This window comes from Excalfactoria chinensis, chromosome 3 (assembly GCF_039878825.1).
Source record: "Excalfactoria chinensis isolate bCotChi1 chromosome 3, bCotChi1.hap2, whole genome shotgun sequence".
NCBI lineage: Eukaryota > Metazoa > Chordata > Aves > Galliformes > Phasianidae > Excalfactoria > Excalfactoria chinensis.
The window spans coordinates 37,483,517-37,496,189 of NC_092827.1; the positions used below are offsets into that span (position 1 = coordinate 37,483,517).

A 12,673-nucleotide genomic window follows, 5' to 3' on the forward strand; every position below is an offset into this window, starting at 1 on the left:
TCTATATAAACAGCTTATTTTATCTTCCAGAAGTATTCTTTATAGTGAAAAGACACTACTCTTAGTTAGGAGTAACCCTTGCATACAAGCATGAATGAACACCTTCCTACTCGTTCTTACCATATGATCCATGTACTGAGACTGATAACAATGCAATGGGGTTCTGTGCGTGCTGTTTGGAAATGTTTTAGAGAATGCTGTCCTTCTGAGTTCTTACTACATCCCTAAAAATGGAAACATTAACACAGTGAGAACAAAAGACAAGTGAGAAAAGAGTGTATTATTTGTTAAATAAACTACAAAAACTTCACTGTTCAAAATCAAGCAGAAAGCTGTAATGCCTAAAAATATTCATTCTCAACAACTGAGAGGGTTTAACATTCAAAATAATCCAGTAATGACAAAGACATCAATTAACATTTTTGCAAAAAAAAAAAAAAGAGCACATTTTCTTTTATCTAATACAAGAAAACCCACTGCAACACAAAAATAGCATCTCATCTTTTCTACTTAGGAAAATTATTAAACTTGCTTAGAATGAAGAGAAATAACTCCTATCTTCTGAATGGGTATTGTCAGTATACAGCCAATTATGCCATTTACAAAGGTTTACAAAAAGAAAAGTGAATAACTGTGTGGCTCATTTTGTCCATGGAATATCAAGGTAACCTTCACTGCTCAAGACTGCTCATGCATTCCAAACAGCAAAAGCAAAAGGCAATAGAAATTCTTGTGTTGTTGTTGGGTTGTTTTTTCTCCCACTAAAAAGCTACTCAGAATAAAACATGTATAGCAAATTCAAGAGAAAACATCTGCAGTTTTTCAAGTGCCTGCAGAGTGGAACTCTGAAGAAGGTAGGGTAAGAGTAAGGAGGAATACTGGTCTCTGAATAAGGTATGAATTTTAGAGGCCATTGACTGCACAAACATGAAAAAGCACGTTGATTTAACTCCTTTAAAAGATCTTCTTAGCTACAAATCTTCAGAGATAATCTATGAGTCCTCGTCAGATCTAGTTAACTATCTTCCAAAGCCTAACAATTGCATGCTTCTTTGCAAAATTAAATCTGTCCAAATAACCCTGGTAGAAGCTGGCATTTGTCCTTACTATACAGAAAGATCTGTAGATTGTTTAACAAAACTGTGAAATGTTCTTTCTAGGCAACTATCAGCTGAACTAGACATGACGTTGCTTCTAGACTCCATTTTTCAGTACCAGCAAATTCACTTTTTCATTCATTTGTATTTGCAGTATCTTCTGCCAGACGAAACGGCTCACCTGGTATATTTTGCAACTGTACAGTTCCTGGAGCTCATTCTCCACATGTGGCAAAAGCATGCACACCAAGTACAGAGAAGAGGTGGAACTACCGCCTGTAATGCAGAACTGCACCTAAATAAAGCTACCCCAAAACACTGCCAAAAACAGCGAAGAACACAAGGCCACATCCCATTCTATTAAAGAAGCTGAAGAACGGATTCTCACAACTAAGCACTTAAGTAACAGTGTTTCACTGAAAGTAAAGAGATGCCATGCCAACAGGATCTACATCTGTAATGTCCTTTAGAAAATCAGGGCCTATCCCCCCCCGAGTTCAGAACATGCGCTTACCTGAGAGCCACACTTGAGACACAGCCATATGTCTGAAGGTGCCACCGGCTCACCATCACTCATCCGCCTTTCCTTCAGACACTCTGAACATATTGACCAAATGCTCTGAGCCACCGCTCTCTTCACATGATGTACATCCACTGCTTGGCTCACGTGCTGGCAGGTTAAGCCTAATGAAATAACACTTTGAGCAATTGAAAATAACAGGAAGGAGAGCATACGTACATTAAAGGAACACAATCTTTAACAATTCAGCACCAGTAAAGGTTCCCACACTGTAATTGCATGCAATTATTTTGGCCCAGGTGCAGAACTCTCCACTTGCTTTTGTTGAATTCTGTGAAGTTTCTGTCAGCTCATTTCTCCAGCAGACCTATGCCACTCTCAACAGATGAGCTACCCTCCATTATATCCACTCCTCTCCCCAGTTTGCTGTCAAGATACTGATGAAGATGACAAGAGTACAGCATTACAAGAACATTATGCAGCTCTCTCAGCACCTTCAGATGCGTTCTACCTGATCCCATAGACTCACATATGTCCAGTTTGCTTAACAGCTCTCAAAAGTCCTCTATTCCAGATAATACTGTAATCCAGAGCCTGCCACCAGGCCCAAGGACCAGAGAAGTCTGAGTGCGGACATTGTTACATGTGAAGACAGGCAAAAAAAGAATTCAGTTCCTCAGCTTTTTTCCATGTCCCTTGTCCCTAAGTCCCCTGCACTCTCAAGCTGCACATTCACACTCATTGTAGCAGAGTATGCAGTGAACCCTTCATCAGATTCAACTCTAACCAAGGTAGGCTTACCCAATCCCATCCCTACGTAATCAAAGCCCCTCAGATGGCAACTCAAACCTGCTGCGACTCTCTCTGTGCTTCCTCTTTGCCTTTCAGCTTAGTCAGAAGCTCCCTGCTCAGCCACATATCCCCCTGCCATGCATCTGATCTTCCATGCACGGGAAAAGACTGTCCCTGTGTTCTGAAATGGTTGTCATGGAAAAACAACCCTTCAGGATAGTCATGCAGTGTAACAACCACAAAGTAAAGACTTGACTGAAGATGCTCTGTTATGAATTCAAACAATAAAAGTACCTCCTGGTACCAATGAGCGGTGGCTTTCATCAGTCAACTTGGAAATTACTAGCTCTCAACCTTAGGGCAAAACATCACTTAATGCATTTACCTGCAATATCGTCTGAAGAGTCTTCATCCTGCGGCCTGTTAGGCCTTTTGCTTCTCTTCGTTTTCTCAGGGTTAACTCTTGATGGATCTTTCACCCGCATCTGTTACTTACTAAGAAGGATAAAAAGGGATTGCTTATTGTCTAAACATATTGTTAAGTTTAAACTGTATAAGCGTGTGAGTACGTCACATGCTTATACCTCAGGGACATAGTTTTAGACTTTGACTAATGTCACCTATTTGCTAATAAAACATATGAATATGTCAGGAATGGACTCTAAGGAATGCTGCAATATCAGTTATATTATACAATGTTATAAATCGCATCTATAGCTACAAGGGACACGCGCTTCCAGGCAGCAATGTTAAATATCTGACATACTGAGATTTTATTTATTTTTGACATTTTAAACTTCTACAGAGTCCCAGCCACATCTTATCAGAAAAGCTTCCTTCCTTAACACATCTCTCCCATAACATACCTCCTGTAAGAAAGGCTTCTCTCATCATTTACCTGCGCATGTTCCCGAAAACATTTTGAGCAATTTCAAATGGTTTAACAAAAGACAAATGTCTTCCAGTTCTTATGGAACTGCCATCAACTCTAAGTGTGGACCAACTGCAACGTGAGCTGACCCCCTTGTTCAACATCAGAGAATCCACGCGGGTGAACACTCTCATAGGACATTAACAACGGAGTCCTAAGTGACAAAGAACTGAACAATAAATATTTTACGCTAAACTTTAAAAGCTAATAAATTTATCAGAGATTTCGGTGCAAAAGACTGATAGTAGGGGGGAAAACCCTGAACAAAAACAGAACCCCTCAAAAAAACCATACGGTATAGCTAAGAAGAAAACAAGAAAGAAACTCTTTAAGTTTCTCCTGATCATAGGCACAATCCATTCAAGACGAGCAGGCGGAGGAAAAGCGAACACAAAATGAACTAGGTACACCAAGGATTAAAATGCTGGCAATATCTGCATGATTTGCCACTTTCCAACCCAGCTTCCCTAAATAAAAACAATTCAGTTTCATGGGAAAATAAAATAAAGAGCCAAATCTCTTCCATTTAAATAATCCTTCCATACAAATATAAGAAACAGTTCTTGCCAAACTTGTTCAGAGGCTTTGAGTTCAGCATACAAGAGTTTGAAGTGTAATCATCATTGCCTGCTATTCTTGGTTTACTTTTTCCTTTTAAAATGACTCGTAATGGCAGGCTGCCTACAAAAAGCTGACGAAGATCAAAAGCTCCTCTTTCTAGCTGCTAATTTCCACCTTTCTAGAAAGATCAAAACACTTCAAAAGCAGCAGAACAAACTGCCTGCCTAATTTTAAATGCTTCAGATTTGATAAAGTGCCAACAAGCAACAGAAGGTAACAGCGCTAAATTTGTTGACTTAAACTCGGGTATGCCTAGATTATTTTTAATGTAAGGTATGCCTGAAATAGTCGCTAATTAACACAGCCCTTTCAATGAAGTCTACATCTAGAAGCTTCAAAGAGTTGGATAGAATTCCTAAATTAAATATTGTTTTTTAAATGTTACGTTTTACTGAAACTCAGTAGAGCTAAGACCAATAAAAGGCATCAGGCTGGTGTCCCACTCCTCTTTTGGGAAAAAATAAACAAGTCACTCCCCTCCACAAGATCTTTATGCAACAGAGGTGGAGATACAAACTTCATTGCTGATATTCCTCAAAACTTATCCCCATCTTACCTTGCACACCGTACTCAGCAGTCAAGTACCTCTTTCCCACAACTCCTACAACTCACTCACTGCACTGGTAGTGTTTTCTCATGCCGTACCTTCACTGAGGCATTTGTAAGAAACCTGAATCACACCAGCAATAGCCCGCTACACTGCCAGCTTCCATACCAATGTTCCATTCCATCTGTCAAGATCCATGTTTTTTCCCATCTTACAATTAGTGTGCCAGCTCTTCCAGGCAAGTGCTGCCTTTATGTGTTCTTACCTGTATAACGCCTATCACAACATTTCTCCTGTTTCATGATTACCTGGGAGAATTACACTTGCGTTACTGGAATGTAAACAGTAAGATAAAAACGACTTAATAACCATCAGTTTACCTAAGCATGCTTACAAAATAAAACCAAGAGTTTCCAGATGGTTTCCAGGTACTATTTTGGATACGGAAAAGACTCTCCAAGAAGAACTCGCCATTAAGTGTGAAACCACTACAGTGAACTATCCCAACAGTCAGCACCTGAATGCAAATGAGTGGGGACAAATGTGTTTATCTCAGTTCATCTCAGGTATCCTAAATGCCAACTGCTTCACCATTTGCATTCAAACGTAACAGTTCAAATGATACCATTTTGTGTCACTAACACACACACACACACACACACACACACACACACACAAAAGCATTGTACCAGGCTGGAAAAGCACTAAATATAGCATTCCAAAAATCAGCAGAGGTCTTTCATGACTCTCAACAGCATTGCACAGCTGCCAACAGCAGCCTATCACCAAAGCACAGGGCCACTGAGCAGGAAAGATGTGCAGATTAAGCCAAAAGGTCAAGATGCTCTGCAGCACATTTGCAATGGCACTTTACAAGCTTCCTTCTAACTGTAAAATGACTGTCTTGTCCATGACAGTAATGCCGGATTCCCCGAGAGCAGATTTGCAACATGTTTTGATGTAAGCTGCAAGTTGATCTATTTTGGATGTCTGTTCAGAGTATTACCTGTGGCATTTTGGCTCATTCACTGCTAGATCAAATGTCACCCAATCGCAGCAAGAACCGCATCCATCACGGTCAGCAACTGGGCAGTGCCATCAATCAGCCACCAGGACACTGTGCGTTCTGACAGCCACCAAAACCTTCACAGCAAACAAGCCCTCGCTGCCTGCTGGAGCAGTAATAGGACCAGAACTGCTGACTGGTAGTGGCAGCAACACTTCTTCCCCTGGAAAACGTCATTTGAAATTCTCAAAGTGTCATCTCCCAGATTCCTAGCCCAAAGGCACATCACACATCCTGCACCATCACTGGAGCTCAAACGCCAGTCCTGACACCAGATTGCATTCCTCACAGTGTGAGACACAGATGTACTTTTTGCACATCAGACAGACAGAGCCTTCTGACCACTGGATACAACTTCCCAAGCGAGAGTGAAAATCCCATGGCATTTCTTATTTTTATTAATCGTTTTTTATTCACCTGTCCGTGCCAAACATAGTCTGTCAATGTTCACATCTGCCTTCTACAAAACTCTCCACGTATGCACCACTGAAACCTAATTGCCACCAAAAAGAAAAACCAACCCCAAATCCACTGCTTTTAATGATGGAGAGAAACAAGATGTGCCCTGGAGAGAGTAAAAGGAACAGTTATTTGATGACATATTTTTGCTAGCATTTTATACCATCAGTTTTGCTAGTGTCTGACAGTGTCCTGCCAATATCCAGCCTCATAGTGAACACAACAAGAGGGAAAAGCATCTGGGCTGACACATTCAGGACCTAACATGGATTTTCCTACAGACACAATGAATATCCTTGAGAAATGAAAATACATAAGTACCATAGCAAGAGCAATAGCTTCTAAGTTATTATGCTGGCCTGCCAGAGAGAACTTCCCCAGTAAAGCAACAGTGTGCTGGCAGCATTGACAGCCCCAGCAGCCACGTGGTGTGAGCAGCAACATGAGCAGTGCTGTCATTACAAACACATGAGAACTAACAGCCGAAACAGCCAGAGAAACAGCAGGGAGCTCATGGCATCCTGGCAGGGCTGCGAGACAAAAAACCACAAGAAGGCATAAAGAAGAAACAAAGGGCAATACCAAGAAATGGTGAATTGTGATGAAACATCTGTGGAGTCTTAAAAAATAATAAGAAATACTTTTTTTAGAAGTCACATAATAGAAAGGAATTGTGGCAGTAGTACACTGCCTGAGAAGGCAGACCGAAGCCCACACTGCAAACTGAGAGGCCTTGGTGTCACAGAGCCATGCAGCCTCCCTGCCTAGAGGGCTGAACTGGAACAGATCCCACAGAGATAAAGACCACGCAAGGCTTTCTATCTACCTTGGAAGTTGTGGGAGTGAGCAAACTGACGTGGTAGAACAGACAGCATAAAGGTCTTAAGAAAAACTAGTCTGAGCTCTTTGAAAGTCAAAGTCTCACTGCGTAGTGCAAAGCATTTCATTCTACTTCCCTCCTACAAACAAACTGCTCCAGTTTGTTTTGCTAACACACCGAAAGTAGAACAACTTGTCCTTGATGTACCACAGCAGAACCACGAGATGCCAGCTGCATTTTTGCAAATCAGGTGGAAACAAAACTGCAGAATGCAAGTTCTTCAATATTTCATGAAGAAATCTGACAAAATAGTTACAACAGTAGTAAGCTGCAGAGCAGTTTTACAAGGCATGCTCTGCCACCAGACTGGTGTATGTGCATGCCACTACTGCACTTCCATTTAAAATGCTAGAAAATGTGTGGGGGGAGGGAGGTAAGAAGAAATGTTTAAGCACAAGTCCTTATGTACTAAAGGTCTATCTAATAGAATTCACTCACACCTAAAGACAGCGTGCCACAGCACACCTGAAGTGAGTGCCATCTGCTCCTACTTTGCTCACGTTTGTTCTCGTGCTCCTGTACACGCAGCCACAAACACATCCTGCTCGAGCGGCAACATTCCCACAGCAAGAACAGGGTGAGGTCCTGAAGTAAAGCCTACAGACAACAAAGGACTGAAGTTCTGCGAACATCCACACATCATAAGAATCGAAATACGAACCCACACGTGCCCTGCAGAGCCGCTGCTACTGGTCAGCAGCCCCACAACCCCGACGAATGAAGCGCACGTCCAGGCTGCCGCACAGCCCCAAGCACCCACAGCCCCGTGCCTCGGCCCAGGCCGCCCGGCCCGGGGCGGTGCGCACCGGCGGCTCCCGGTCACCCCCGGGCCGGCATATGCCGTGCTGTCAGTGCCGCGCACAGCCCGCCTGACGGCATCGCGATACGCGATCGCAGCGCTATGTCACAGCCGTGTTTGCGGAGCACGCCCGCTCACTCGCCTAATGCGAAGTGACCGCAGCTTATGCTTAAGCCCGACCAACTGCGCGGCGGCTGGTTCCCTCTCACCGCGCAGGCATCTCGCCGAGGAGCTCGCCGCAGGTCGGCAGGACGGCCCGATGCTGCTATTTTCACCTCGCTGCACGCTCAGCGCGTTGGGGCCGCTGACGGCTGGCGGACACCAGCAGCTGGCAGCTGGCGAAGCACCACAAGCCCACACCAGCCGCGCTCCGTCGCTACGTGAGAGCGGCGCCGGGCAGCGCCGCCCGGAACTTCGGGAGTGGGGATCTCCGCCCGGCCGCCCTCGGCCTAGCCCCGCGGCGCAGACCCGACGCCCCGTATCTCCGGGCCGCGATCTTCCCCCAAAGGCCGCGGTCTCGGCGCCGGCCGCCGCCATGCCGGAGCAGATCGGTCCCGGCCGGCCCCGGTCCGGACCCGCGCCGTGGCCCCGCGCTACCCGCTCGGCAGGAAGAGCCGCTCACGGGCACGGCCCCCCTGAGCTCGGCCGGCGGCCTCCCCGTCACCCCGCGGCCCGCACTCACCGAGCGGCGGGCGCGCAGGCACGGCAGCGGCAGGAAGCGGCGGAGGAAGCTGGGCCGCAGCCAGGGCCCCGCCGCTCCGCTCCGCCCGGCGCGGCCCGCCCCCGGGCCCGGCCCGGCCGCCTCCTGCGCCAGAGGGGCCGGGCCCGGCGCTGGGTGAGCGGGAGAGGAGCCGGCCTGGGGCGGGCAGCGTGTGGGAAGTGCGGCTCTAGAGACACCAGGGAAGGGGCGTCCTGTGGGGCTCTTCGAAAACAAGGACGGAGAACCTGCAGCGGCTGCGCTGGCACACGGGCTGAGGGGATGGTTAGAGAAGCACAGACTGAACTCTGTGCAGTAAGGTCAGGAGGCTTTATGCCTATCCCAGGAAAAACTCTCGGGGAAGTTACAGCTGTGCGGTAGGAAGACTTGTCATAGACATCACATAGTGAGGGGAGATGAAAGGCTAAGGGTGAGGAAGGATGAAACGTGAACAGCACCTGCCATCAGAGCCAGAGAGAAAAGTAAAGAGAAAGCAGAGAAGGAAAGCCAAGAGCACGCAGCACAGCATGATTATGGTGCTAAGGAGTGTGGGAAGGTGGGTAAATTTGGTGGGTGTGTGCTAATGGCAGTACCATGAAGACAATAAATACGCTGCTTTTGAAGAAAAGACGTAAAAGAGTTATTAGAAATGGTGATCCATGCAGTACCACAGCTCGGAGCATTGGCTGGGCTGTCCCCTTTCCCAACCATTTAGTAAGCACGGGGCTGTGCCTGCCTTGACCCACTCTGACTTCAAACTGAGCCCTGCCAAAGCCAGCTGCTGGGTTGTTCCAGCTTCTGATGCACCACCGCCTGTACCTACAGTCCTAACTGCAGCACACCAAGAGAAACGTGGGTCACTGTTTCACAGCCCATGAAGTACACACTTAAAACACGCCTCAAAAGAGGAAGCATTCCGTCTCCCCGTGTCCTGTTAAAAACGGAAGCGCATAAAGCTTGAACTCACATAGAGCTATGCTGCTCCAAAGAGACGTTTGCAAATGCCCATCACGGGGCCATATGGGAAGCAGCAGAAGGGCGGTTGGGGAACCAGCTCTTGTGCCAGCTTCGATCTGTCACACTCTCCGGCTCTGAGAAACACTTTGTTCTCGTTTGGAGAAAGAAAACTCGCATTAGCAAAGACGGCAGCCCTCAAAACACGGTTCACATTTAGGAAGAGGGAAGATCAGCATGCCTGCCTCTGAGGACGGGCACCACCGCTACGCGGTGTACGTACAAAGACACGTGGAAGGAGAGGGGCTCCCCCATCCCTTCGCTCCAAAGCGGTGTCCGCCGGCGGGGCGGGCCCCAGGGAGCGGCCAAGACAGGGCAGGACAGGGCGGGCCGGCGTCGCCGCCATCTTCGGGCAGATGGCGGCCTGCGGCTGGTCCCGGTGCCGGGCGGCGCTGGCCCTGCGGGCGGCGGGCGGCAACCTCTGGGGGCGGCGGCGGGGGGCGGCACCCGGTGAGGCAGGGCGCGGGGCCCGAACCGGGGCGGCTGGTCGGGCTGGGGGTCACCCGAGGCGCAGAGCATGAGGGGGGGTTTCATGTTTTCCTGCTGCCGGTAGCCGCGGGGAGCTCGGCGTGGGCTCACGGGCTGTGCTGCTCTTACAGAGCCGAGGGCGGTACACGTCCCCTCCCCCAGCCTCTGCTCCGAGAGCAGCGTGTCCTACCAGGAGCTCAAGGACCTGAAAAAAGCCAACGTCCTTCACATCGATGTTCGAGAGAGGTGGGAGATTGAGAGAGATGGGAAAATCCCTGCGTCCATCAACATACCACGTAAGATACTCGCACTGTTACCTGGAAGTGTTTGTTGGTGCAGTTTGGCTGGTGAGCGAGGCTATGGAACACATGATCACAGAACCCCGTGGTTTGTCAGAGACTTGGAGGTCATCTAGCCTGACTCCCACTAAAGCAGGTTGCCTACAGTAGGTGGCACAGGAAGGAGTTCAGCTGGATCTTGATTTGCTCCACAGAAATGGACTCCACAACTGCTCTGGGCAGCCTGTTCCAGTGCTGGCACCCTCACAGTTATTTAGCTTTTCCTTATGTTTGTATGGAACTTCCTATGTTCCAGTTTGTGCCTATTGCACTGGGCACCACTGAAAAGAGCCTGGTCACATCCACTTGACTCCTGCCCTTAAGATACTTATAAGCATTGATACAGTTGCCTCTCAGTCTTCTCCAAGCGGAACAGTCCCATGTCTCTCAGCCTTCCCTCATAAGGAAGGTGCTCCAGGCCCTTAATCATCTTGCGGCCCTCCACTGGACTGTCTAGAAAATCCCCATCTTTCTTGAGCAGGGGAGCCCAGATCATCTCAGAGGAATTTGAAACGTTAGAATATAGGGCTGCTGGTGGACAGAGAATAAGTGAGACTTTCTATATTGTTTTATGTTTGTATTTCCCAGTGAATGAGTTAGTGGAAGCTCTGCAGATGAATCCAGCAGACTTTAAGGAGCTGTACAACCAGAAGATGCCTGCCAAGTCAGACCATGTGGTTTTCTCCTGCTTTGCAGGAACAAGAAGTAGACAAGCACTGAGTTTTGCTGCATCCCTGGGTTTCAGCAGGTAAGCATGAAATCATGCCTAAGGATGAAGTTACTACAACCTCCCCCAGTAAGTAACTCTCTCAGATTCCAATGTGTGTGAGTAATAATTGTGATGTGGGACATGAACGAAGAGATTAATCATAGGGGGTAGTGAACTGCCAGACAGTATCTCCTCGTGTCCCCACTGTACCTTGAAAGATCATCTTTGGCGTTACAGTAAAGTGAGATGTCCTGTAAAACAACCCCCAGCAACTCTTTCTGTGCTGAAGGTGATCTATGTGCTGCAGGACTACATCGGTGTTGGAAGGGTGTTCTGTTTAGATGCGGGCAGTGTTTGAGTTCCCTTATTCTGGCTGGTTCACTGTATGACATACAACTGTATTTAAGATAATTTCTTTATGCTTTTTTTCTGTGACTTTTCTACCCCACCTTACGTACCTTGATAAAGGAGAGTCCTTTGTGATACGTATCTTCTGCATACTTTCAGAGTTCAGCACTATGCTGGTGGCTTTGAGGACTGGGCAAAACATGAATCTCCAGAGAAAAAATGAAGATGACATCATTCAGCTCCTGCCGCACCTTCAGGATGCTTTGTAGATTTTAGCATTCAAACTACCCACGTTCCACTTTCAGAATACAAACCTTTCCCATTTCCTCATGTAAACGAGCATTTCATTAGCCATGCATATTAACTGCTTTGTTTAAATTAAGGACTATGAAATGAACAGATGTTAAATTCGTTCAGCCTTTAATTTGCACTATGTTATTTGCTGGAAGAAAGTGACAAGAATTTCAATGTTTTTGGCTACTAGGATTTTTGTATGATTTGCTTTATGACTTTAAATAAACTGTGATAGTAAGCATAAAATTACCCTTCCCAAATAACTTTGAGTAGCTTGTTTAGAATAACTGCAGTTTAATGGAGTTGGTGTAAGTATCCTAAGCACAGGTTTGTTATCCTTCATGTATAGCTCTGTTTTTAAGTTTTTGCCATGTTATCGAGAGTATACAATGGGAAACTGACTTACTGTTCATAATGCGTGATTCCATATTTTAGAAGTAGATCCATTTGTATACACTGGTCTGTTTCTGAGCACAAAATGCAATAGCATTCAGTCAGCTTGTTCTGTTTCCTTAGCAGCTCAGTATCAAGTGAGAACTTGCCTTATATGTACTTGAAGTTGTTATTATGGAGATGTAATCATTTTAGGCCGCAAAATTGGAGGTGTCTAAGGAAGCTTCCTAACTCCCTGCTTTCTTCTCCATATATCAATCTGTATATCTGAAATGTTTAAAAAAACCCCAAACGAACCCATCTCATTCCCACCTATAAACTTACATAGTCATAATTCTAAGGATTGGGTTTTTTGGTGTGCCTGTTTTAATGCTTTAAGGGAACTAGCAAAGCTGAATTACTCTGGCCTCTAGAAAAACTACAGAAGCCCATAACTCTGCAGGATGGCTGGAAAAAGGGAGTAAAATTTCTGGTTCTGCTCTGGGAATTAGCAACAAACTGTCACACCACTGTGGCAGGTATGTGTCTAAATGGGGATAAATTACATTTGTTCATGTAGCATCATCTGTTTACAAATATCCTCTGTATGACTCTAGCCTGCTGAAGCAGTTGGTAATATAGTTACACAGGGATTCATTAATGCACGCTCATACATATGTAATAATTGAATGTAGTTCTACACTAGAACTCCACCTATGTT

The 12,673-nt window shown here is 46.2% G+C and overlaps 2 protein-coding genes across 5 annotated transcripts in view; one reads left to right on the forward strand and one right to left on the reverse strand.

Annotated features, from left to right (window-relative positions):
• The window catches only part of USP45 (ubiquitin specific peptidase 45), a 48,956-nt gene extending 40,450 nt beyond the window's left edge, over window positions 1-8,506 (reverse strand). For 2 of the 4 annotated variants that reach the window (XR_011903101.1, XM_072332388.1), the window contains exons 1-4: window positions 8,395-8,506; window positions 2,795-2,904; window positions 1,612-1,781; window positions 121-224 (exon numbers count right to left, since the gene is read on the reverse strand). Coding sequence is in view for 3 of the 4 variants with exons in the window: in XM_072332388.1 (XP_072188489.1) it covers window positions 121-224; window positions 1,612-1,781; window positions 2,795-2,894 (374 nt within the window). In the remaining variant the exon portion in view is untranslated. Of the gene's footprint in view, window positions 1-120; window positions 225-1,611; window positions 1,782-2,794; window positions 2,905-7,574; window positions 7,688-7,921; window positions 8,095-8,394 lie in introns of those variants that run through there. The other 2 variants (XM_072332389.1, XM_072332390.1) reach the window with 2 other exon arrangements.
• Window positions 8,507-9,681: 1,175 nt separating this feature from the next.
• Window positions 9,682-12,315, forward strand: TSTD1 (thiosulfate sulfurtransferase like domain containing 1). Its single transcript, XM_072331991.1, has 4 exons — window positions 9,682-9,873; window positions 10,023-10,187; window positions 10,818-10,977; window positions 11,446-12,315. Exons 1-4 carry the CDS (start codon window positions 9,780-9,782, stop codon window positions 11,507-11,509), a joined length of 483 nt encoding a protein of 160 aa, XP_072188092.1. The 5' UTR covers window positions 9,682-9,779; the 3' UTR covers window positions 11,510-12,315.
• The last annotated feature ends 358 nt before the right edge of the window (window positions 12,316-12,673 follow it).